The 26,968-nt window shown below is 48.0% G+C and overlaps 1 protein-coding gene across 7 annotated transcripts in view; it reads right to left on the reverse strand.

Annotated features, from left to right (window-relative positions):
• Nucleotides 1–26,081, reverse strand: part of ILDR2 (immunoglobulin like domain containing receptor 2) — a 41,026-nt gene extending 14,945 nt beyond the window's left edge. The window contains exons 1-5 of one of the 7 annotated variants that reach the window (XM_075034010.1): nt 25,464–26,081; nt 15,549–15,881; nt 14,333–14,452; nt 4,846–4,902; nt 234–380 (exon numbers count right to left, since the gene is read on the reverse strand). In XM_075034010.1, the coding sequence (XP_074890111.1) occupies nt 234–380; nt 4,846–4,902; nt 14,333–14,452; nt 15,549–15,881; nt 25,464–25,509 (703 nt within the window). In that variant the 5' untranslated portion in view covers nt 25,510–26,081. Of the gene's footprint in view, nt 1–233; nt 381–4,845; nt 4,903–14,332; nt 14,453–15,548; nt 15,882–23,334; nt 24,171–25,463 lie in introns of those variants that run through there. The other 6 variants (XM_075034009.1, XM_075034005.1, XM_075034004.1 and 3 more) reach the window with 6 other exon arrangements.
• Nucleotides 26,082–26,968: the final 887 nt, after the last annotated feature.

The raw sequence follows: 26,968 nt of genomic DNA on the forward strand, positions 1-26,968 counted from the left end.
AGCAGGCACAGCTGCTAAGGCAGGAAGGGCTTGGGGAATTACATTTGTAATTCACTTTGAGCGCTCAGCCATTGAGCAATAGGTCAGATGCTTCACCCCTAAGAACTAGTGCTTTAGTCAAGGCAAGTGCTCAGGGCAAAGGAAGCAATATTAGTAGATTCTCCTCCTGTTCTGCCAGGGAGTGGAAGAAGTGCATGAGAAGATTTGCGCCAGGCTTGGACAGGGTCACTCACGCGCCCGGGGACAGCAGCAGGACTCGGGACAGCAGGGGCAGCGGACGTAACAGCAGCAGCTGTGTGGGCAACACTGGCACCAGCAGATTCCCACCAGGAGGAAGAACAGGAACGCCCCCAGGATCACCAGGCCCACAAAGACCCACTCTGAAAAACAAGGGGAGAAAGGGAGATACTTACAGGATTGCAATCACTGTGGAAGGGAACGTCAGCAACATCCTCCCAGCGGAGAGCATAGGGGCAAAACAGACAGGTGAATAATAGAAGTGAACTCCCTGCAGGTCTAGGAATACGTCCCCCTCTGTGTCAAAGCAGAAATGGCACACGACAGTGAGAAATGGAGCTACAGAAATGTGGTACCTTCTTGCTACGTCTCTGGCTGGCTGAGCAGCAAGCAGCACAGAGGCAGGAGCTCTGGTTCCCCAGCACAGAAACCCTTCACCCCACAGCAGACCTGTACGAATGCCGCAGGACAAGCTCCATTAGCATTTGGATCTCATCAAAGACTCATTCTTCCCGGCCATGTTCATGCCCTGCTTGTGTGTTTGTTCCCTACCCACATTCTAGTTTTAATGGGACAAACGGTGGTGAAAAGCATGCTATAAATAGCCCAGTAAATGAGCCAGGCCTGCCCCTTCGCAACTAGGCCCACGCATGCAATTATTCTTTTGAATGTGCCGAATGAACATCCTATTCAGGCGCTGCAGCCAGCCAGGAAAACTAACAACCACTTTTTTTTTTAATTTTTTCCCCACTGAAGCCTCAGATGATGTCTGCCAGGCCCCGAAAGGGAGCAGCTGAAAAACAAGTGAAAGCACAGAAGAGCTGATCCACAAAAACCAGGATGGGATTTGAACGGGAAGGGGAGTGAGAAAATGTTTCTCAAACTTTGCTGCTGGGAAATCTGCAGTGGCAGCAGCCGTGGTGGGAGCAGGTGCCCAGCCCATGCTGGGGCAGCTCTGTATCTGGCCACCCTGCACTTTGCAGAGGATTGTGTGCACAGGGCTGCACATACTGCCACATGGGAATTTGCTCGATTAAGGGAATGGTCAGTGAACACCTCCGAACCAAGAAATCTCAAGACTCTGAATGTATAGGAGGCCTGGAGTTGGTTTTACATCAGAGAGATGCACCAACCCATCTAGAAGTCAGACCACTGGTGGGGAAAGACTCCAGGTGTACCCAGGTGGTTATTCAACCACCTTTGAAAGATAGTAAGAAAGCAAAGAAAGAAGTGGTGGGACTGCTTTGCAGTGGGGCAGGGTTTACCCCCAGCCCAGAGAAAAAAAAGCAGCAGACAACTGTTTCTGAACAGAAGTCCAGCGTTCACTGAAGGGTCTCCTGGTACATTATTATTTAAGATGAAGAAGTAGTGATACAAGGATTGCAATGTGAGCACAGAACCACACTGGAAAAATAGCGCACCTCTGACCTGCGTGGCTAAGCTGAAAAGTCAAGGAAAAATGTTCCACTTGGAACAATCAAAACAGAAGTTTTTTCTACTTCTTCATAAAATACAAAAATAAGAAGTGTCATTTTTGATTCATCCACAGCATTCTGTTTGAACAAAAGTAAAAGTCTTTGCTTTGTTGGAGTTTTCCTTAACTCTTTTACAAACAATTCCCTTTTTTAAATTCCATTTTTAATCTAGAACTTAAAATTTCCTCTAAAAAATGTCAGTGAAAGATCTGGCATTTACAAACCAAAACACTTCATTTCAGAAGTGTCAAGTGAAATGGTTTATATTTTTTGAATATTTTCTTTCTTTTTTGGCTGAAACAGATGAATTTCATTTAAATTTGCAGGTAATTTTGGTCCTTGTGGAATATTTTTTTTTTTGTGATGTTACTATATGCTGAGAAAAATTCAGCTAATGAATAAGGAAATGGCTGGAGGGAAACATTCATGAATGGAAAAGTAAGAGCTGAGAGAAGATTGATACAGTTCCTCAAGTGCTGGTTCTAGAAGCTATCTTATTGAATGTTTTCATGAATGACCTTGACTCAGAAAATAAGAGTGTGTTAATGTATCTTAAGGGTAAGAGGTAGGGAAGCATTGTAACTAAAGGTGAAGACTAGGATATGTTACAGAAAGGGCCAGTTGTCCTCAGGCCTGCAATAAGAAACATGAAATGCAGCAATATAATGAATTTCAAGGCATGCAGCAATAGTTTCAAGGTCACATGTTCAAAGATAAAGAACAATTTCTGTTCTGAAGAGGACTTCATTAGTTGGAAACAACTGAAAAACAAGAGAGATGATCCAGTATACTATTTCATCATAGGACAACTGTAACCACTTATGCAATACAGCCACAAAAATGGCAAATGTAATCCTATGCCCAACAGAGGAGGAATTTCCAGTAGCATTAAGGAAATATTAATGCCATCATACAACGCCTCCATGTAACTTCATCTGACATTACTGATGTTATACAACTCTGGTCATCTTCGTACAAGAAAAGATGAATTCAGGTTGGAGCTGATGCAAAGCAGGGATTTGAGGGGATGAAGGGACTCGATAGCTTGCCTTGCAGCAGGAGAGCTGAAGCTTGCTGCATTAGTCTATTAAAAAGAAGGCTGAGAGCAGATGTAGCTGCCTGTAAATATGCTAGGAGGATGAATGCTAGGAGGAAAAGCAGGTATTATAGTTAAAGGTCTTACATGAATGGGCATAAACAGGCTATGAGTAACACAGATGGAAGCTAGAAGCAGCACATCAAAGAAAGCGATCCAATGGGAGAGAGAAAGGCCAAACCCAGACTACTCTTAAGCTTGCTAAGCTTATGAAAAGCATGAAATTACATGGCGCTTGGGATAGAAAGCAAGACAGCGAGCCAGACTATCCTTTCCAGTCCTGTGCTTCCTAATCGATGCCAATCCGAGCAGGCCAACAGCTAAGTGGCTTTTTCTTTTGTCATGTTCACATCTTGTTCTTTACAACCATCACTGATACAGAGAAGATGGTGAAATAGTATTGCATGACAGAAGTGGCCAGCCACAGCTATGCAATGAAGCTCAGACGTCAGATCTCCAGAGCTATTAGTGAACAGTTCACATCACTCCATAAAGGATAAAAGCCTGGTAGAGGAAAAAAACAAACAGCAAGCCCACTGTAAGTGTATCTGTGGTCTACCTGAAAACGTTCTAGGAGTACAAAAGGGGGTCAGGTTAGTACGTACATTGCACATTGCAAGATATTCAGCAGCAGGAGTGGATGTTCGAAATCAGTGTCCCAGTGACAGGGACCTATGAATCAGGAAGGATTTTATTTCACAGGAAGTTAGACCATTTGTTTCTCTGATGAGGTTAAGAAAACAGCAAAAGAGCCTGCTGGCTCCTCCTTTATGCACAAAACTGGGTTTCAACCAGTTCCAGATACAACTGTGTAACCCTGAGATTCAAATGACTACCAAGTGAAATGCTGTGTGCCCTCACTCCCTGGAAACTACTGTATTCTGCTTGCAGGAGCATCTGCTTTTGTTTATTCAGGTAATAGGCAATGCTAACAGCTGAAATGTGGTTTGCTGCTGCCTTTTACACTTTCTCATTGTTTATACCCATGCAGTAAGGGTACCAGAAAGCTACCTGGCCAGCACACAAGAAATATATGCCCATTCAATAAAACTGTAAATAGCAGGGGAAAAAAAGCGTTCGGCAACAGAGAATCAACTTCTGTCTATGCTGAAAAGACCAAGCCCTCTCCTGCCATGCTGAACCTCCAGGGACCTTTGGGTTACACTGGAGGTGGGGGAGTGTCTGCCTTCTCTCCGTTTGCATCTCTGGGACAGACTTGAAAATAGCTTCACACATTTATGTGGAGTTGCATTTTTGCACAAACATGTGAAAGAAACACTCCTTGGGCACCATCAGGGGATGATCAGATGACTCAAGGGCTAAATGTTCACACAGCTTTTCCCTTTCAAGGACAATCTGATGCACAGTCTGTTTCCTCTGCAAGGAGTGCCAGAACTGGTGGCTCTCATTAGTTTGGCTAGCAAGGGATTTATCATGGGCACAGAGCTTTCATGTCTGGTCCAACCAGCTGGTGTTACCTAGGTAATGCCCTGACCATGCAGCACAAGAGGGGCTGTGCCACTGATGGGTTACTAACCAGTGCTCTATTTCTAGCACCTCCTGTGCTACCATCTGTGGTGATGGCTGTAATGGTACCCGCAGGATAGGGTCTGGGGCGCGGAAGTTACTACTGCACAAGAGCAGCTGACGTACAAAGCCATATGGGCACACGAGGCTGCTGAGGTCTCGCAGGCTGGAGTGGCGTGACCTTTGTGGTAGCAGGGGGAGAGCAGAGAGCTTGATATAAAACCTGCCCTGAACAGAGCTGGCATTTCTGCTCTCGCACTGATCCTGGCATGACATCAGCCATCTCTGTATGTTGGCTCCCAGCATGGCCATTCCTCCCCCAAGTCCCAGCATCAGCTCTTTCAGATCTCATCCCAACACACTTTCCCAGTAAGCGACAGGCTTTTCTCTTTTTATCCCCAGGTAAAACACACATAAGAGTGAAACGTACACCACACAAAGATGCTGCAAAAGGATAAACAGACAAGATGACAGAGGACTGGGTGATTGAAGGGTGAAATGACTGAATACCTGGCATAATCTCCACAGCAAAACTGGGCAAGAGATCAGCAAGCAGCCCTGTCCTGCCTAGAAAAGACAGAAGGAGGAGAACAAGGAGAGAGGTTACTGCAAGAAAAACACACTCCCCAGCCCCTGCCTTAGCCTCCAGTCCCCTTCCTCATCAGACCACTTGCACTCTGTTAACGGAATTCCTATCAACCACAGATGTCATCCTGCTTGATGCCTGGTGTCTACCTCTGCACTTTGCCATTTCTGTGTCCTTGCATTTTATCTTTATCAGCAGAGCTGGGAGGAAAGAATCTGAAATAGAGCTTCTCCAATATAGGCACGAAATGACAAGGAGAGGGAGGTCCCCCTAGCATGGTTACACAGTAACGTCTTTCTGGAATTATGCTCTATACATGCAAAAACCTCCTGGAAATGCACAACAGCCCTCAAATAGAAGGATTTAGTTTACTTTAAAAGAAACCCAGGCCCTTGACAAGTCAGCCACATGCATCCAACACCCATGGGTAGTGCTTTCCATGTGGGGCTCTGCAACTGCAGAGACAGGCCCAGGAAAGGAGTCTTGAAGCATGACTGTGAGCACGTGCCACTTAATTGAAGATTTGCAAGCAACTTGGTAAGATTGGGTGATTCAAGGCTAACTCTCAAGCAAAGCAAACCAACCAGGGAACGATTTGTGTAGAAATTTGTAGAATCACTTTGCAAAAGGAAAAGAAAAAAAAAAAGGCAAGTCAATTTCTAATTTATAACTGAATACGAACAAAATCCAAGCTGAAAAGCAGCCTGATGCCTATTTGTTTTGGCACTGAATGTCTGGGATATTTCTAATACATAGCAAACATCCTTCACAGTGTTCAGCTATAATTTACACACACCTGTGCATCAGCAGAACAGCCCTGTGGGCAGCTGTGCTACGTACTCTTTTATATAGCACCAGGATCATGCTAGGTTTTTTGAAAACATGCATAAGGTAGGAGAGCTGCACTCTGAAGAGAGACATACATTGTGGATGTAACCTAACAGAAGCAGCTAAGGGTAAGCCAGCGCAAAAGTGGTAGAAAGCTACCTGTAACCTCCCCACATGCCCTTCAGGTCCTGCACTAAGCAACACTCAGACACAATGATGAACTGGATCCCAAGCTCCTTGGATTCTAGCCTGTCCTTGAAGCATATTGTAATCAAATTCCCACTGTCCATTTTTTCTGAGTGCTTCAGCAGAGGTTCTGTAGAGATCAAAAATCCACAAGGATGCCTGCTGGAGCCATAATAAACATACTCTGAATGCAGGCAGTGCTTTGCAACCAGTTGCAACTCATCAAAGCTGTCCAGTACTCACAGTAACGCCATCATGATGAGGTGCTCCTGAAGCCTTGGCAAAAGATACAATGCTGATCCTTCAGATAATTCACTACTTTGAAGGAGGACTCTTGCCATCAGTCTACTGCAACATTTTCAACTACATATACAAACAGCTTCATGACATGCTTTGCAGTCCATTTTCTGGAAGGATCACGTGTCCAAACTGCTCACAGCTAGCTTATTATGGGAAAGTGCTCATGTATGCTTTCTGCTGACATGACACAGGCATATATGCAACGTATGCGTGGCTTAAGTCTTGGGTGCCACAAGTGGGCTCGAAACACATGCAACAAATATATGCCTTGTGACACAGTGTGAAAGATTTACATTACGTTCCATGTGCATATTAAATATATTCCTTATTTTCCCAGCACACACAAAAAAATATGCAATTCTTGCATAGGCCTCTGTGTGTCTGTATGTGAACAATGTACATGTGAACCACATGCACGCAGAACATACGGGCAGACACGGGCATGCAGCTTGCCTCCCATGTGCATTACCTCCGCACAAGTTCACATGCAGCCCTGGTCTGAGAGCAGACGCCAATGGACAAATAGCTGGAGGTATACAGCTAATTTAGGGCTGGGATTTGTGGTACCAGAGGTAAGGGAGTGACACCTATAAAGAGCAGAAGCTCCATCTCATGAGTCCAAATAGGCGCCTGCTTTATTTTGAACCTACCCAAACAGCCTCAATCCCTGCTATTGCTGGATCTTATGGTGCCTCCTGATCCCCAGGAGGAACCACACATTCAAAGGGGAAGAAGCATCCCTCAAAAATAACAGTGCTTGAGAGCTTGGAAACTTGTTACAGAGGAAACCAAGGTAATTCCTCTGCGCTACCAACGAGCAGTCGAGTATTTCCCTGCTTGTGCAGCCTCACTCGGCTCTGCTGAGTATCTGCCTGGGGAATTTGCTCCCCCTGCCCGGCCAGTGGGGAGCACAGCCCTGGGGGCCCCGGAGCCACCAGCGGGGGATGCACAAAGCCTGGGAAGGCCCGAGGCAGCAGCGAACCCCAGCACGGCTCAGCCTGAACTCTGCCGTCTTGACTAGCCTAGCTGACAGTCAGCAAGCACAAAGCGCGCCTCCGGACTGCCGTGCCCCCAGCAGCTTTCAATGCACCACAGCTCTCCTCCCTCCCTGTCCTTGGCTGAATTAATTCACAGATAACCCTTCCCTACACCGTGCGCTTCCCCCTTAGTGGGTGAAGCCAACGGGGGGGGGGGGGGCTGCTGGCAGCCATGGCTGCCCTGCAGTTGCCACGGCAACGGGAGGCTCCCCGCCACTGCCCCTTGTTGAAGGCGACTTCCCTCTGGTCGCTGCTGCCAGCAACAAGTGGAGCAAAAGCACCCAGCCCACCAGCCAGCGGGTGTAGGGACAGGGTGGCGCGGGGGGGCAAGGGCCACTGCTGACTCTTCCCGGCCTGTCCTGTGCAAGACCCAAAGCCAGGCAGCAGCCGGCAGAGGGGAGCCCGGGGTGGCACCACAGCGGGTGACGCAGTGCCCAAAGCTGTGGCAGAGAGGGCAGGGTTGCAGTGAGCAAGGCCTCCTTTTGGACCCACGGCTGAAACACCAGCCAGGAGACGGCCACAGCACCCATGGCCAGCACCCTCCCAGCCCGCTCCTTCCAGGGGTGTTAAGCTCGCCTCACTTCTCTCTTGGTTTTTTAAGGAAACTTTAAGGTGGAGGGCTGAGGCTAGATAGCAATTGGTGGGGAGAAAACAATTTAGTAAAACATCCTGCCAAGAGACCATCTGGCCACACCACCTCTGCACAGCAGCTCTGCCTGCCTGAGAGAGAGGACCGCGGGCACTCCAAGACATGGCTGGGCATGGCCCCCGAGTGGCAGCTCTGTGCCTGCCCCCCCAAGGCCTATGAGTCCTCTGTGTAAGCTCTCACCACCAAGCCCCAGCAGACACCCCTGGGGGAAAGAGGGAATAGATGATGGCCCCATTTACCAGGGCTGTCCCAGGTGGCTCTGTTGGAGCTAGGAGCTTGTCCTCATTCCAGCACGGATCTGGGACGTGCACCCATCTCTACTCCCACCGTGCTGCTGTGGGGCTTTACCCACCCACAGCGGCTTCTCACTGGGCACGCTGTACGCCCCAGGCCCCGGCCAGCCTCAAAGCGTGAGGGAGCCCACGAGCCCCCAGTCCGCACTGGCAGAGCACAGCGGTAGAGGGCAGGAGGAGGAATGGGAGAGGAAAAGCTGAGTGGGTGCAGAGCGGCTCCAGAAGGTGCAGAGATACAGAAGAGGACAGGAGCTAATACACAGGAGGCAGGCAGGTGACAGAGTGACAGAGCAAATAGCAGATCAGGGAGGACCTGGAGTCAAGCAGACAATTAGCAGAGAGTCTGCAGAGAAGAGACACAAAAATAATTAGGATAAGTGGTGCAGCTGAAAAGAAACGATGACATGAATAAAGTAGGCGCAGGTGCAGTCAGGAACATGGCAATTGGGCAAATACGGGAACATGGTAAATACTGGCAATTGCATAAGTGCAATAAATATTGGGTAAATATGGGAATAACTGTTGAATTGTTTTCCCTGTTGAGGGCTGCCTCCACAGCCCTACCTGCAGCAGTGGGACCACGGAAGGCAGCAGCTACAGGGGGAACTATTTCTTCCTCAGTGGCGGAAAAATTTGCCAAGCCGTGCCACAGCAAGGGGCCCCTGGCATGGGACACTGCCCTTAGGGGAAGTTGGAAAGCGTAGGAGAGGAAGCATGCGTGGCCCTTGTAAATCAGATACTTTTCCAAGGAAGCTGCTGTGAGATTTATTGGGAGAGCATGGCTCTGCAATGAGTCCCTCCGTGCTCCCTCTGCTCAGAGTAAACTTTATCCTTTCTTCCCATCCTTCTCTTCAATTGGAGAGAGAAATAGCAGCAGCCCTTCTTGGAGATCAAAGTTTTAGCAGGCAACAAAGACCTCCAAGGAGGCTGTTGCCATGGCTACCTTAGTAACGGAGGTCTTTTAACCACGTGAGCAGCGTGTGGCTGTTGCTGGCAAATAAGGAGGAAAAGAGGGGTAAAAAACCTTGGCAACAAGTAGCACTTCTAAATGGTGTGAAATAAATAACTAGGAGTAGGCCGGGCTAGGGCGAGGGGGATTAGACCCGGATTACAAAGGCTGCACCACAGTGGTCCGGGGCAGGGCAGCAGCGCCCAGCCTCGCAAGGACAGGACCAGTACTTTGGGGGTGGGAGGACACCAGCGGCCTTCCTGGCATCAACGCCTTTCCTGGCTGTTGAAGTGGAGGGCTCCCGTGCCAATCACATCCTTCGCCTGCCGGCACTACTCGCCTTCGGTCAGGAAGGCGCAGCTCAAGGTCGGAGAGCGCTCCCCGCGAACTTGCTTACAGACACCTCCCCGGCTGAGATCTGGCCCTCTCATCCCCAACACATGGCCAGAAGCACTGGCACCTCTGCCAACTGCTGTGACCCAAGTACTGGCTTGGAAGCTACTGGCAGCTTTTCAGCGAAACAGAGCAAAATCCTAAAACCATCGTCCTGCAAGGCAAAATTTTGCCAAGAACTTTCCTGTCTCCAAAACCACACCAACTCTTACAATACAGTCTCTCCTGGCACACAAGAGACTCCAAACCTGGCTATATTTATACCAGCTATTGAGTAATTTTGCTGAGTAAGAACTGCCCTTACTAGCACTGCACGCCATACACACACGACCCAGTAGAGATTTATTCTCTCCGAAAGCCAATGCATGTCTCTATTAGTATATTAATTACTGTGCAATATGCTGTGTTGTATATGTATCTACATCCTTTCCCACCTATGGGTGTTAGACTTTATAAATTTGGGGGTTTAGCCTAAATCGATATTGGCTGGTAATACAAACTACCAAAGCTGTCAGTTTACCAATGCTAAATGCTAGCTGAGTTCAGATATTAACAAAAACCTCAAGTGCTAATTGTTTTTATTTAAAGCATAACAACCGTAGAACCTGAAGCTTCCAAAAGATTAATTATAAAATAATATTTCACTACTACATAATTTATGTAGTATGAGCTGCCAAACTGGACAGAAAAAAAAAGCAGGCAATAGCTGTCTAGCAAAGCACATGGATCACTAACCAAAGTATCAAACCAACAATTGGGATTAGTGGATCACTTTCCTGCCTCTTCCAAGAGCTTGACATCCTTGGGAATGAAACCATGACTTCATGATGCATGTCTAAGCTATGTAAAATCTCATAATGCAAACATTGCAAAGCTTGCACAGACCTACACATTTCACGGTAGCCAGCTGTGCCTAGCTATACCTACAGCCATTGCTCTATAGCTGTACCAGCTTGGGAAGGGAGCAGTATAGCTGCTTTCACAGGACCCTGCACCTGATTAGTAAATTCTGGCTCTTGGAAAGGCTTACTGGGTTATATGCAGTCTCATGCAATTAAGCTAGACTGCTTCCTGATGTGAGCTGGGTCACATGAAGCTAGGATGTGGTATCCACTGACACTGCCCTGTATTTCTGATTCGAAGGTTACTCCAGGCACCCTGCATCCACTGCACTGGTACACTTGCAGTTCCCTTCAGCAAAGGCTGCAATGAATGACTTTACTGAAGCCCACTGACATTCTTATATAAAAAGCAGTGCACAGGGGCTACAAATAACTATTTGATTAATAGCACTGTCTGTGTTTCAAGAAGCAAGACATTCAGCTGTTAGCTACTAAGATAGAAATGTAGACTTTCTTAAACTTAGGATTCAGCCTTTTTGATTAAATCACATTAGTTCTAAAAACCAAATGTATAAAGTTGCAAATGGATTCACTAGCCCAGTTGTAATGTCAGCAAAGGGTTCTATATTTCTAGTAAAACATATGAGTGCAGAGAGCATCACTTGACTCCTGTTGTGGAATTGCTAACCTCTGTACTAGTCTAGTCCTGCTGCAGCAGAAGCAGAGTTCATACAGTTTGCAGCATGCTAGACCTCATTTGGAGATTCCAAATGCCACCAAAATACAAATGTTTAGTAAAAGTGTAATAGTACTTTTTAATTTAAATTCTTCCCTTACTCTACAAGAGGTTCACTACCAGCCAATCCCCTTCTGTGTTTCTGAGGCTCAGAGGTTACTATCCCTCTTCCCTTGTCTGCACTGATTCCATTAGAGAGGGTTAAAGTCCCTGACTAAGCTACACCTACTGAATGGTCTTTTCAGCAAAGCACATAAGAACATGCTTAACATCAGGTATGCTTTATAAATCCTATTAGCTTTGCTGAGCACAAATGGATATAAGTAAATGCTTATCTGCTTTTCTGAAATAGGCCTGAAATGAAGACAGCACATGGGATTCTCTGATGCTATCTAGAGTTGTCCAGCCACTTTGTGTGTCAACATGACACATACAGGTGACAAAACTCAACATGCAATCCCATCATAACCTGGGCTGACTGACAACTTAGACTTCACTGGAAGTCTCTGTGATTGCTTCCCTAAGAAAAAAGGAATACTGTAATTTGCTCAGGTTTTTGATTTTGCTCCAAGTTGTGATAAAGCAGCTTTTGACCAATTGTTAATGGTGTAATTCACTGTATAAAAGCAGGATCCTCCACTCTTAGCTAAGCAAATTTCCATTAATTTATTGATGCTATTAGGTATCTACCATTTTTGCTGCTCAGTCCTTTCAAGGTTTCTACATGATATTAAACTTCGCTGTTCAGCAGTATCTTTCTCTAACCTAAACACACCTTTCATCTTGGCATTAATATGAAACCAAAAGAAGGGATATTTTCCTATTTCCTTTTCTGTTACTGATTTTTCTGTCTTTCTCCACTGATAATGTGAGTGGGTAGAACCTCTGCTCTATTCAAAATTCTAATCTATGCTTAAATCATGCAGCAGCCCCCAAATATGCAATGTAAATCATATTTGAAAGACCACTGTCAGCAGAGAGCAAACAGCAAGCAATGTGCTGTGGAAATCATAGCGTCTCTCACAAACACTATCCCTCCACTGCTCCAACCACTCTAACAAGGAATCTGGGTTCCATCCAAAGAGCAGCAGACAGCAAACAAAACCCTTTTACCACATGTCCCCTAGGACTGTGGAATTGCTCCGATCTACATCTGTACTCACTGTCTCCCTTGAAGCAGTGGGATGGAATAAAAAATGTCCCAGAAGATGCCAGAATATTAAGAAAAGGTATTTTCAACACTGGCTCCTTCCTCCTCTAGCCATCAATGGGGAAGACGTAAAGGAATAGAAAGTAGAAATACCAGCAAAGGTGGAAGGGGAAAAGGAAGGGAAAAAGGAAGGAAATGGGTGGGTAACCTGGAATCGCTCCGAAAGCTGGAATGTTGCCTCCGTACACACTACCCAGGAGAAGAAATACACACAAGCTGCGCCAAACAGCATGAGGCAGAACAAAGTATGCCCACGACAAGTATGCTTTCATGCTGCTGCCAAACTTCGCACGGTGCTGCACAAAGTGCAAGGTCAGACCCACAGGCTGTAGTGAACAGAAAAGCAGATGTGGTCAAGGTAACGCAGCCTAAGCTACGTGTTTCCTCCCAACATAATCACAATGAACTGGGGCCAGGGACATCATCAAGCCAGCTTCAGAGGAGGGGATTTCTTTGTTTTCCCCCCACATAGTCTTCTGTACACACTGAAAAACAGATTCTTCCTGTTACCATAGCACTGTTTCATCACTGGTGTCTGAGCACAGTAGTAGACACACATAAGAGGAAGACACCAAATCCTGGACAGGAAGGTGAAGAAGGGACATAATTCAGCAGCCCATCGCCATGCAGCCAACAGACAGCTCCTCTGGACAGGCTATGTAACAGCTACAACTGCCACCTGGCAGAGGTAACCTCACCTGAACTAACACAGGTCAGTCTTGGGCCCGTAATTCACTAGCATATAATACACAGTCGCACTGTGGATTTAGACAGGGGTATGACACCGTTTTCTGGAGGGACCCATTCTCCAATTGTCCATTGCTTGACTGACATCTGGAAAAGTCAGGGGAGGTGATGGCACTGTTATAGTCACTCACCCATTCAATCTGGTTTATTTTGTGAGGACAACTACAGCTCCAAATATAAATGCCAATTAAACTCTGACCTTAGCCATGAGAGCAAGAGTACTTGACAGACATGTTCTATTGTATGCTTCTATATATCACCTACACACTATAGACCCAAGCTTTTTAACACTTCCTTCACAGAATGTACAGAATCTGTACACCCAAGAACCATGCAAGCATGCTGACCAGACAAACACTGGTGTCAGCAGGTCTTAAGGTAAGTTGGGAAAAACTCATCTTACTCTCCTGGGGCAGTGTAGGGGTGAAGTACTACAGCTGGCTCAAGGCGGCGTCAACAAATGTCCCTGAAAGGCCCATTCCACTCTGCTTTTCTCCCCTAGCTGGGATGGGTGCTTTTATGACCTTTACAGTTAGCTGGATTGTGGAAGCCATCGCTGAAAGCTAACCCTGCAAACAGGAAAGAAACTGATCCTGCTAACCACACTGCTCATGGGAGCTTAAGAGAAACAGAGCCAAGCATGCATACTGGAGAGAGGACAGGTCCTTTTAGTGGCAGCGCCAGCTTAGACCTGTTTAGGGTGACTGTGAAACTCCACCTCTAACTGCACAAGTATAATTAGGGAGACAGAAAAATCTCCCAAACTGACACACATAAGCAGATAAACATGGTGCTTCTTGACATCCTCACAGGTCAGAAGAGTGGGACAAAGAGAATGTTAAAAGACTGCATATAATTTGATGTCTTCTGGGTATCGTTTTTTTTAAAAGAGTCTGTCTCAAGTGCTCACTTTGCTGCAAGTTTATTGGTTTATGTTCTAAAAACAAGGGTTCTGACTTTCCACAGCCCCGCACTCTCTGTAGTCATTTACGCCTGCGCAACGTGTGAGCAGTGTGGGTGTAAACATTACTATTCTGGTTTGGTAGCGTTTACCACCCACTTTGCCTAGGTGTGAATGACTGCACAAGGTGCAAGGCAATGGTGAAGGTACTGCGGGGACTGTTTTACATAGATCTTACACCCATAGTAATATGGTGCACAGATATGTAGGGAGAGCGAGAGAGCAGAAGGAAAGATACATCAGCTACCTGCTGAAAAAGCAATCTGGCAAAAGGGCTTACCAAGCACAAGCAGCTCCACCGATTCTTCATTCTTGCCCTCCACATCATCCGGTGTGATAATAAGGCAGTAATAGAGCCCACTGTCTCCCCACATCAACTTCCCAATCTGAAGGTCTGCATCTGAAAGGCAAAGAAGAAAAGTCAGGCTTTCCCTCCAACACCTACAGGAAGAATGAAGAATTGAAAGCACTGGGTCCATCTCCGTGTCCCAAATCCATTTCATTACCTTACTAAGATGAGAGATTAACCTTATGCAGAATATCACACTATTCAGGAACAAACAACAGACTCAGGACTCTGTGGCTGTTAAGTGGGAAGACAGGTAATGCCACAGAGGCAGCTCACTCTGCAAGTGCCAAGAGCAGAAGGGGTAACTAATGTCACTCGCTGTCCTTATCACCCAAGGCCTGGGGTCCCAACAGTATTCGTGCCGTGCAAGAAGGGCTTAGACAGTGTCTCCTCTACAGCACTTCAGTCATCTGCTGAAGACGTTCCACGGAGACATAAAGGAAAACACTCCCCCTTGCTGAGGCTGATCACATGCTCTCCACAGCAAGGAGCCTCCACTTCTGACTGAGGTGGTGTCCCGAGACAAGCAGAAGCTTTGTGCTTTTGAGGAACAAGGTTTCTCACACAGCCTTCCAGACCAAATGTTTAGGGACCCTGCCACCCCCCATGTCCACCCAATTTGACTTCACCCCATGGAAATCTCTTCCTTTCACACTGCCCAAAGCTGCGTGGGTTTAGATTCATGATGGGGTAAGCTGGTGAAGTCCAGAGTTGAGCAAACATGAGGTGTAGGATAATTTCGGTATTTTGAACTGGGAAAAAATCACTGGAGTTCGCAAGGAAGAAAAACCTAGCCTGCAGAGACTGAATTCATATCTCTCTTGCTGGCACCCCTTTGTTAAGGAAAATCTATATACAGAGCAATATGCAGAAGCCAGGAATAAAAACCTTGCACTTCATCAAAGGGAAAAGAATACTGTATGAGGGTTGGAGACCTACATGTTGTTGGATGAAGGGAAGCACCAAAGGAAATGACCTTTGGGTCTAGGGTTGGTTGGTTGAATCCTAAATGTCTGACATACACAGCTCCCTTCCAGCAGCCTTTTCTAAAAGAGTTAACTGAACAATTACCACCAGCCTCCAGCATCCCAAATTGCTAAGGGTCCTTTCCAACACCCACCAAGCATCACCGGGGTAGGAGAGTTACCGTGGACAATGCTGACATCTCTTTCCTTATAGAAGTCCCCTATAGTGACAGCAGATCCTTGTTTGGAGGCCACGACACGGACCGTCCTCCTGCTGTCCACACAGTCCAGGTAGGGATCCCAGTCCAGGTTCCTCTTGCTCATAGTTTGTAAACCAGAAGTCGCCATACCCAAAGCTTCTCCCATTCGGTCCTGGCAGTAAGATTTAAACCTCCACTGTACCACAGCTGGTTGGGTGGAAGAAGTAGAGAAATGGCAGCGAAGCAGCGCAGGCTGAAACAACATGGCCACCTTCTTCTTCTCAGGCACGGTGACCTGCAACCCTTCCACCTCAGCTAAAAGACAAAAACATGAGTGTCATATGCCTTGGCATTGCTTTAAGAGGAAGCTACTGCATTTTATCATAGCATCATTCTCGCCATGTACATTAAATTAAAACATCCATCTGTTTCAGGTGCTAGCATGCAATGCTTCTCAATGTATGTAAGCACGGATGTTGGCAGCAGAAGTAAGTTTGCCTTTTTCATAGTCTACAGCCACAAGGAAAAATACAGCACAATGGGGCTGAAGGCTCAAATGTAGTATCCTTACGCTCTGCAGAGACCCTAACACAGTGGTGTGACGATTCACTTCTGCAGCAGGTTCACAGATAAGGAAGAGATATTTCAGGGATGGCCATACTCCATTTCTACAGCAGGTCAGCCAAGGGGCCAGATCCCGAGTTCGTAACAATCCCAATGCAGAATAAGTAACCACCCTCCGAATTTTGGTGGCATCACACCTCCTCTTTGAAGTCAGGCAGCACACAGTGACTGGCCCACCCCGCTGTGCACTGGTGCCCAGTTATTGCTGCTTGCTCTGCCAAACTCCAGAGATGCATGAAGGAGCGGATCCAAATCGCACAGCTCCTGCCAGGGCTGGCATGTAGCACTGAGAGAAATTGCTCCATGTGGGAGGTGCAGCGAAAAATGGCCCAAACACTCAAGCTTTTCACATTCCCAGGGAGGAGATGGATCTCAACACATAATGTTTATCTACCAGCTGATGGGAGAACTGCAGCCTGGAGCTGATGTATTAAGGCCTCAGAGAAGACGCATGGGACTGCTGCCACATCCTTGTGTAGCTTAGGGAGAAGCCAAGAGTCAGTGAGCAATGCCAGCAGAAAGCCCTCGGGAGAGTGTGGTACTCCATCTACCCGCAGGGGACTGGCCAAAACCTCCCACACATGCCCTTCATTGCTTCCCTCCTTTTTGCGCTGCAGGCAGCAATGACTGAGAGCACTTACGCAACACGGGAAACACATGCTGACACTTTCCCAAGCAGGGAAGTGCTGGCCTGTGGAGGCAAGGAAACAGCCCAGAAGCAAGGAGGGGGCATCTAACAGGGAGTTTGTAACCAGGGGCACTGCAGCTGATGGACAGCAGGCCCAGATGGCAATGGTTTGTATGAGAAAAAGGAACCAGTTTCAGTAAGGGACATGTTGATGATGGCAGCTCCCTACATCCAGTTATCATACACCCCAAGGTCTGGAGCACGCACAGTGAAAAAGAGGACAAGATACAAGGAAACATTCAAGAGAATAAAGCAGAAGAGGATGTTTATACAGCATCAGGAGGGACTGATGGACTTAGGGAGGAATGAAAGACCGAGGACAACGAAAGCCTTCCTGATGTTGGGAAGCAGTAGGAGAGAAAGGCAAATGCCAGGAAAGAAGAAAAGAGAGTAAGGATAAAGTATCAGGGTAAGTTTAGGAAGCAGAAGGATAAGCAGGGTGACAATCAGGGAAGCAGGAAGCTTACATTCAGCTAGAAGAAACTGAAGAACGCGTCTCAGCTTAGGTCAAAATAATTTCAAAGGGCTGGAGCTGGAGCCAGGTTGCAGGAGATTAAGAAATGATGTAGAGATGAGAGGAAATGGAGTCAGCAAAAATAAACCACCTGCTCCAGAAACTAGAGATGAAAAGGAGATAGAAGCTGGCAAAAGTAAGTGAAATGACAGGAGATATCTTTAGGATGGGGAAAAAAAAGGCATAGACTAAGGCATTGGAGTTTAAAGCAGACAGAGAGCAATAAATGCATCAACAGTATGACAACAGCAGGCATGAAAGGACAAGGTCAAGTTAGAGACAGCTGCAGACCTGAAAAGCAAAAGCAAGCAGAGATCTCATGATCAGGAGTCAGAACCAAAGGAAAGTGAAGAGGCTGGACCAACAATGAATATTCATTTCAACAAGTTATCAATGTCCAAACTATAAATCACAATGAAGTCTATAAATACCAGTCAGGGGATAAAACCACAGTATGGACAGAACCTAGGGCAAAGTGTATTTCAGAGAGGCAAGATAGTCACTGATACTAACAAAGACTTACTGATCTAGGCAGGATTTGACCCTGGGGACTACTATGTGAAGGCCTGCAGTGCACAAGGGTGCTATGGCATTTCAACAGGAATGCTCTGTTATGCATACAATGAATGCATGACATTATGCATATCGTACTTGTGCCAAATGGAAATTGCACAGGAGATGTCATTAGTTTTGCCAGAAGTGCCTGGACTCAAATCCAAACACTGAGGCATGGGTGTTCTCCAGAGTACCAGAAAACACAGCTGAGGTCCCAACAAGATGTTCCCACATGAGAGGCAGGGGCATGAGGCAGCTCCTCCACCTTCCCAAGGTGCAGGCAGAGAGATAACTCAAGAATTGGCAGCTGGGACATTTCTGCCAGACCTCCTGTTCCCAGGAACTAGAGGGGCAGAAACGTGGGGGCCATATGGCACTAAGAGAACATTGCCACTTACCTCTCAAGGTGAACCAAGTGGTGACATTGTCTTATTCTCTCCCCCCCAGGGCCCTGTGCTGCCCAGGTTGCATCTGAATGCAAGAGACATGACGAACACATTGAAAACCAAATGGATCCAGGTCAGACCTGTATCTGGCAACTCTATGCCTGACCCCACGCAGTCTGTGGCCAAAGCCAGCACGTGACATGAGCTGACCGAGTGACTCATCACGTTACTTCAGCTTCAGGGATAAAACAGTGACACAGTGAATATTTAAATCTTTCCCTTGTGAAGGAAGTACACTGCTTAGTAAACACAGTGCTTTCAGCTAACCATGCACCATAGCCCTCCTTCCCTGTTAATGAGATTAATGAGTTTGGCAAGCCAGGGACTGCTTTAATAAATGATTAGCTGAGCTTTAGCAAATTCTCATCTGACTAACTTTCCCCATCCTACCCCCATGTGAATGTCTATATAAAGAAAAAGAAAGAAAAGGAGGAGAGAGGGGAGAGGAAGAGGAAGAGGAAGAGGAAGAGGGAGAGGGAGAGGGGAGAAAGGAAAGGAAAGGAAAGGAAAGGAAAGGAAAGGAAAGGAAAGGAAAGGAAAGGAAAGGAAAGGAAAGGAAAGGAAAGGAAAGGAAAGGAAAAAGGAAAGGAAAGGAAAAAGGAAAGGAAAGGAAAAAGGAAAGGAAAGGAAAAAGGAAAGGAAAGGAAAAAGGAAAGGAAAAAGGAAAGGAAAAAGGAAAGGAAAAAGGAAAGGAAAAAGGAAAGGAAAAAGGAAAGGAAAAAGGAAAGGAGCTTTTGGGAAAACAGGAATTCTTTTTCTATCCAAAAGCATTTGGGAGAAGTGCAGTAAATTATCTGGAGTCTTCTATATCCTACCCCAAGCTCTTTATTAATTTTTGAAGTATTATTTTTGGATCCTTTCCAGAAATAGCATTTAAGAGCAACACAGTGCTTCAGACTGAGAGACTGAAGCAGTGGAAACTCTAGATCCATTTAAGTCAAATTATATACAATTATATATGGCTGAACTGGGAAATTATACACCTGTTATTTCCTCTGCCGAAAAAAGTGATCGGAGTCAATTCATGTAGTACGTCACTGCTGTAACAGCGTCCATCAAAAAGGCCAACAGGATGTTCGACTGCCTGAAGACAGATGGTGGCTTTACAGCTATCAGTTATGTCCATGCACGTGAATTATAGAGGTCTGCTTAGGACTTCGTTAACTTCAAGAAGGAACTGCTGACCTCAAAAATCTTCAAGAGACTAGCCAGGATAAGAAAAGCCTCAGTTGTATCACAGGACAGAACTCTGGGCTGTAGCAAAAGAGTGAAAGATGTGAAAAAGGATGACAAGCTCAGTGACAGCACCGTGGTAGCTCTTTGTCTAGTTTAATACAAGTAGGACTGAAAAGAAACTGAACTGTGCTCTGCTATGTTTTGACTAATGCAGACAGAGCAAGATTAGCCCTGTTTCAAAATCATCATGGAAATGTAATTCTGGCACTCCAAAGAAGCAACCTGTTCATTGTGAATTTCACAATGTTTGAACTTTCACAAGAAAAATCTAGCTCGTGGGAGTTTCATGACTACATGACAATTTTGCTTTCCTTCTTTCTTGTTCTCCTAAATCCTCAGAAAAAGGTCTGCAAATATTAATCAAGTGCATCTTAAAAACACAGATATCCTTACTCTCAGAAAAATAAAAAGAATCCACGATTTTGTGTGTCTGTGCATGTGTATATACACACTCTCAGAGAAAGATCTTAAAAATAATCACACTTCAGAAAAATAATTTTATGGGTTTTGTCCGTTTCTTATTGGCAATGTGTATTCATCTTCTTTCTCTGATTCTTTTCCTAAAGTATCCTCAGATTATGCATTCAAACTATGCAATCAACTTTACACACAAGCTATCACTAATACATTTTAGCAGTGATTAAAGAAATTCCAGGAAGTGATTATAAAGGAGATATTTGTACAGGCACATTTCAGCCTTGTGAGCCTGATCTTAAATGCCTTCCATGAGTAAATGAGGAAAGGCAATTGAGAGGTGATAACTTAGGCTCTTGCTTTTCAGTTGCCCTCTGGAGAATCTGCTGCCTCCCTGAGGCTAGATGAATCCCAAAAAGATTTAGCTTCACTACACAGCCTTAAGTTACCCTTTATGAATGGGATCATAGAATGGGTTGGGTTGGAAGGGACCTTGAAGATCATCTAGTTAGAATGAAGTTGATCTGAAGCACTAATCCCTGTAAATAAAGGCAAAGTCAAATACTGTAGTTCAGTGTAATAGGTCTCAGACTGCATCCTTCTAGCACACAAGATAAGATTTGAGTCCAAAAGAAGGCAACACACGTTATTCTTCAGGTCAGCATGGGTCTCCCTACCTGTGCATGCATCACATCTCTTTCTCTGCAATTATTTGGCTCACACTACCACTTGCCTGAGGCAGTACAGCTGATGCTATGTAACTACAAAAAGCACCTTTATTGATAGGAGTGGCAGTTGTGTACACAGGAGAATGGAAGTCATCAGGCCCTGAACCAGGCACCTCAGGAAAACTACTCCTAGACTATACCTAAGGGCTTTGGCAGAAAAGCCTGTGTTCATTGGTAAGAGACAGCGCTCCTAGGGTAGTTTATATCACTTCCCCAAACAAAATAAACTGTTGGGCAAAACGATGCTATATCTTTCTTTTTTGTGCGTTAGCTACTGTGAATCAATTAAAAGTGTTCTTTCCCCCACTGCTGAATACAGGCACACCATCCACACTTTCAAATGTGGATCAAGCCTGAACCAGGAAGTGCAAGATCTGGGCTTTGAGACTGGAAAGTCAGAGATGATAAGCAGATGTGTAAACAGGTGAATGGAGAGCCAGTGGGATCACTAAGATTGTGTTGTACAGATTCTTGCCTACTCATGCTGGACTAAATCCAATCCATGCAATTTATCAGCAAAAGCCATCACCATCAGATTGTGTTAAGTGGCTTATGGGAAATGAATTGGATGTCTTGGTCTGGTTCCTATCAGACTTGTGTTCTTAGTTCCGTGGCCACTAATTGTCAACTTTTTTAGCCAGCAAGAAACCAATGCCTAAATAGGTCAGCTGCAGCTGAGGTGAAAGAATGGTACTGCTTTTTACAGCTCCGTAGCAAAACTGAGAATTCCAGCTCCCTAACTGCTTAACCTGGAAAGGGGCAAAAACAAAGCAGTCGGAGAAAATCATGGCCTTGCACACAGCACAGAACCTCAATACAAAAACACTCCATGTAGGACAGAGCCCAGACTGTGCAAACTGACTGCAGTAGACATTGGAGTATTCCTTGCTCTTCCCCATTCTCTGTGATGCTGTCCCCCAGGCACACCATGCTCCTGACTTCTCCAGGGAAGTACACAGTCCTGAAATGGCAAGGACTAAGTAAGGGCTTTCACAAGAGCCTAGGGCATTTTGTGGGCTTTTCTAGGTATCGGCCTCTCTTCACCAGCTTCCCTGCACTTATTACACTCTGTTACGACCTGCCCCTTTCACACATTCACAAAAGTCACCCTGGATGTTTTCAGGAGAATTATCTCAGCTTTGGCCACCAGATCAAATCCACCCTGTCTTACTACTGTCTGAAAGGTGTTCCAATTGTCAGATGGCTCCTGGTTTACAGTCTTGATTCAGCATCCCAGAAATCATTCCCAGAACTATCACTCAGCAACTGGTCACCACCAGAATCCTGAGAATGAAGGAAAAGAAACAGGAAGACTCTCTCCAAGCCTTCTAACACCAAGCCATAACACCTGTTCTTGGGATGGCATTGGGATTTCCACTGGTGCCAGTCCCACTCGAGGTCATCTCACATGAATAAAAAGAAAAATGTGATTTCTTCCCAGTTACACTATGCTTATGCTGTGTGCAGCCAGTCAAGGGAATTCAGATGAATACTTTAACTCAAGGCAGATAAAACAGTCTATCCATCTCCCTGCCTTCCCAAGAAGTCTGCTCAGTTGGCCAGGAAACAGCAAAAAACAACTGTGCTCCAGCATGCCCCCTCTGCCTGCTCTCCTAAACTGTGGCTGGGAAAGCAGAGGTAGTATAGTAAATCTACCTGCCTTTGTACTATACCATTGCATTACAGTGGCTCTTCTGCCCAGGGAGAGTAAACAGGTACCGAGTGCTAAATTATTGGTGAAAAATGACTTAACAGGGAGAGAAGGTCACATTTTAACATGGACAGTTTTCTAACTGTAATCTTTCTAAGCTTAGCCTGAGTCGTGAGGCAGAAAAAAATCTGCTGGGCTTGTTCTGTGGGTAAAACCGGAGTTCAGTCTCCAGTGCAACACTTTTCTAGTTTTAAATGCACTGGGAATTACAGCATAAATATGAATAACAGTAAACACGAGGGGAGGATTCATTCCAGAGTCAAGCTGCACTTGATAGTTTACAAGAACCAGCTTTACACAGGGGCTTAAGGATACTTGACAAATTGTACCTCCTTTTTCTAGAACAAGAAGAACACAGTCCCACACGTATCCTAACCCGTGTCACTTCACAGGAAGGAATAAAGGATGACCTGCTCTTCATCCTTTTGCTGTTGTTATTAAAACACTAGCTGTAGGCGCACGGGAGAGCAGGGAAGGAGGAAGAGAAGCTAAACCAAATCCATTGTACCTCATGCAGGATTTTTTCAAATTGCACTAAGAACTCACAATGCACAAAACCAAACAAAAGATAAATGCAAGAGCCAAAAATTAAAGACAAACAAAGGACAGAGAGGAATTATTGCTGGGAGGAAAGGAACTGTGAGGGCTGATTACAAATTTCTCAGCCTACCTCGAGGAGGGAGGAGGGGAGAGAAGGGGGCGAGAGCCTCTCTCTCTTTCTTGCTCCCTTTTGTCTCCCTGCTTCCTCCCCATCTTGCACTCTGTCTCTTACCCTGGCCCCGCCACCTCCCAACCCCCACTTCTCTTTCCCAGAGCGGAGTGTACCACTCTGGCTGGATTAGGGCTCCTTACCTTGATGCAGACCTTTCATTCCTTTGCACAGCCACTGGGAAGAAGAAAATCTTGAATCCATGTTTGCTACCCTCTCTCCCTTTTCTGTGCACACACATACATGCTCACACTCACTCACACACCCACCTTGTCTTATTTGCTTTCTCTCAGCCATGAAAAAGGACAGCAGTGCCTGCTCTATCGCTGGGCGACAGCAGGCGGGAGGCTGGAGGGAAGCAACTGACTGCCTCCATCTCTCAGCACACAGCTACGGCTAACCTGTTGCCTGCTGGAAGCCTTTGCCTGCTGGTGGTCGACAGCACCAACGGCTGGCAGTCCTGTCTCAAAAGCCCAGGACTAGAGGAGACTGGAAGGTCTCCCTACTGCAGCAGTACCTCTCTCTGCATAGACCTTGCATGCTCCAAACAGCGGTTGCTGCCAGTAATCATGAACTACCTTTAATGGAAGGAGAAAGGTGTCAACAGCCCAGCCTTTTAGCTTGATGGAAAAGTCCTGATCTAGCCAGACACGTCCAGATAATGAAGCTCTTTAAAAAGAGGGAGGAATGTAATGTCATGTTTATCTACAACCTGTACTCCTTTAACAGTCCCTGGATACTATTTATCAGCATACTACTATGGCTAGTAGGAAAGGAGTGGTAATTGTGGGTGCACTGGGGCACTCCAGACCAACTCAGTGAAGTGGGATACGTTCAGAAGCAGCCAAATGGCAGGGAGGCAGGCAGGGAGAGAGGCAAGGAGGGAGGATGAGCTGGAAGCTGCTGAAGCCCCAGATGAGGCCGTGAAACCCTGGAAGGGAGCAGTAGGCAGGCACCGGTGTTGAAGATGACTCAGAGTGAAAAGCAAGGAAAGGGGTGGGTGGGTGGGTGGTGGGAGAGAGGTGTTATGACTAAAAGCCGAATTTACTGCTTGTGAATCCTAAATCTGAATAGGAAGAGGGAAGAGTCTGAGGTCTTTTTTGTGGGATACATTGGTGGTGGTGGGAAATATATGCCACTTAATCCAAGTGTGCCTGTTTCTTCTTCCAGCCTGTAACCAGCCTGCCTGGCGAAGTCAGCTTGCTGCAGCTTTTCCTAAAGCCTCCTGCTCCTGCCTGTGCCTGGCTGCTGCACCAGCTCAGAGGAGGCAGATCCCGCCGCTGACCCGACAGGGCTCCTTCTTTCTCCGATTCCCGGCTGCCCTGCCGCTCTCATTCCGCTGTAATCCCTACCCTCTCCTCTCCTCGCTGTGCAGCTCTCAAACCCAGCCTCTTTTCAGCTTGTTCCCCCTGCCCTCTCCCCACCGCAGAGCCCTCTCTGCTCTTCTCTCCGGCTCCCCTCCCCCTTGCTTAGGGCTTGCCCGACCTCTTCGGGAGCCGGCCGGGCAGGAGGTGGTTGGCGAGCTGCGCTGGGGTAGGCAGTCCCGTCCCGCGCTCACAAAGGCCTGGGTACCGCTGCACCACGGATGCACCGGATGGCCGGATCCTGCCCCCCTGGAAGCCGGGGCGGAGGCAGGGCAGCCCCCTCCTGTCATACCTCTGTTAGACGGCGTGTGCGGCCAGGACACCGCGAAAGGAGAAGTTCCTGCAATTGTTCCCGGCCCGGCGTGGGCAGGCGGGGGGAGACGAGGGTTGTCGCCATCCCCCCTGCACCGCGGCCAAGGACACTCCGGCCCCAACCCCGCGCTCCTGCTGCCTCCCCGGGCCGGCTCCCACCTTCCCCGCCACAAGCGCGCTCCTCTCCCCCCCACGCCCCGCGCCGCAGTAAACAGTGGCCCAATCGCCGCCCGCACCCCGAAGCGCCGGGGGGCCCTCGGACCTGCCCCCACGGCCCCCCGGCCGGGCCCGCGCAAGCAGGAGACGCTGGCTGCCTCCCCCCCTCCCCGGCGGGACCAGCCCTCTCCGCGCAGTCTCCGCAAACTGCGCCGCGGGACGCCCCCGAGAAGACCCCCACCCCACGCTGGCTCCCTCTGCAGCTGCCCTCCCGCAGCCTGCCGGGGCATTTCCCCAAACCTCCCGTTTTCGCCCTAAAGAGAGACGTAGAGCCCGCCGGGCACGGGCACGGCGCGGCGCGGCACGGCACGGGCACGTCGGGGCCGCCGGGACGTCCGTGCCCGTTGCCCCCGCCCGCGGCCGGCAGCCCGCGGCCCTACCTGCGAGCCACAGCAGGACGATCCAGCCCAGGACGTGCCCATCCATCTTCCCGCTGGCCCAGGCGGCGCCGGCGGGCGGGCGGGCGCGGGGCGGGGGCGCCGCGGGGCGGGCGCGACCATGCCGCGGGGCGGCGGGAGAGGCCCGGGGGCGGCGGGAGAGGCCCGGGGGCGGCCCCGCCCGGCGAGCCCGCAGCCCGCTCCGGCAGCCGCCTCCCTGCAGAGCCGGCCGGGCTGGCGGCGAGCGGCCGCGCCGTGTGGCTCCGCTCCGCTCCTCCCCCGCCGCCGGCTGCCGGCTCCCGCGGCGGCGGCGGGGGGCCTCTTCGCAAGGCCGCCCCCGCGGCCGTCCGGGCGCGGCGGCAGGCGGGGACAGCGCGGCGGTGGCGGGGCGCCGCCGCCGGGAGGCAAGCGGAGGACGGCGGGGGGGGGGGGCCGCGGCTTCCCGAAACTGCTCCCCTCCGTCCGGCGAAGGGGCGTTTCGGTTGGCAGGTGCCGCTGGGGGCTGGCCGGAGCTCTGCTCAGCCTGCGGGCACCCCGGCACGTTTCTCTGCAACCGCTTCGGCCGCCGAGCCCTGAGCGACGCGCGGGCCCCGGCTCCCCCGCGGGGCGTGCAGCGGCCTCTGCCGCGGCCCCGTCCCGGGTTACAACTTCCCTAGTGCGCACTTAAAAAGTCCACTCCGATCGGCTGCCCCCCCCCAAATTAACCAGATGTGTGCTTGGGAAACGAATGTAGACTGTTCCAGTTCTGAATTTCCCTGGGGTTTCCACTTCCAGCATGGGCACTGCAACTAATTACTGTAATTTTTTAGATGAAGAGGGGATGTAATCTTAGATGAGGAGGAGGTGTTCTGGCTGGTAGCGATGGACAGCTGGGTTGTGGGGCGTTAAGTTTTCGTGCCAACGTGATACTGGAAGGGGATGGAGGTTTTGGGGGAGGAAGGGGACAGCCAACTAGAAATACAGATCACTTTTAAAAGGATGGATGTTGCTCTGAAATTATATGGTCCTGGCCGCAGTGGACCCACATGTATACGTATGTACTGTACTTAAAACTTCTAGACTTTCTGAGAAAGCAAAATTAGTCAGTGGAATTATTCATAGGCCTACAGCTGGCTAAATAGCAGCATGCTTGCTTTGGTGGCTCAGCACCAAAGAGGAGCACCTTCCAACGTGGCACTCACCATTCACAGCATCCAGCACAGCTTCCCTTTGTGTGTTGTTCGTCTTTGGGCATTTTTCTTTCAGGGGCTTGGCTGGTGTTTGTAACCGCAGTTGCGATTCTGCAGATGTCAGTGATCCACATGAGAGATGGGAGTAGTCTTCAACTTCTCATCTGCAATCTGCCAAAGAACATAAATGATTCTGATTTTCTAAAGCAAAGTTTGGCCCCAGAAGTGAGCCGCGCTACGTGTGTCCCGCTGCTAAAGGCAGGGTGCACAGGGATGCTGCGGTAAAACTGTACAAGCCATTTGCATTCTAGCAGTTTTTTTCCAATTGCCTGTAGATTC

Source organism: Buteo buteo, chromosome 8 (assembly GCF_964188355.1).
Source record: "Buteo buteo chromosome 8, bButBut1.hap1.1, whole genome shotgun sequence".
Lineage (NCBI taxonomy): Eukaryota > Metazoa > Chordata > Aves > Accipitriformes > Accipitridae > Buteo > Buteo buteo.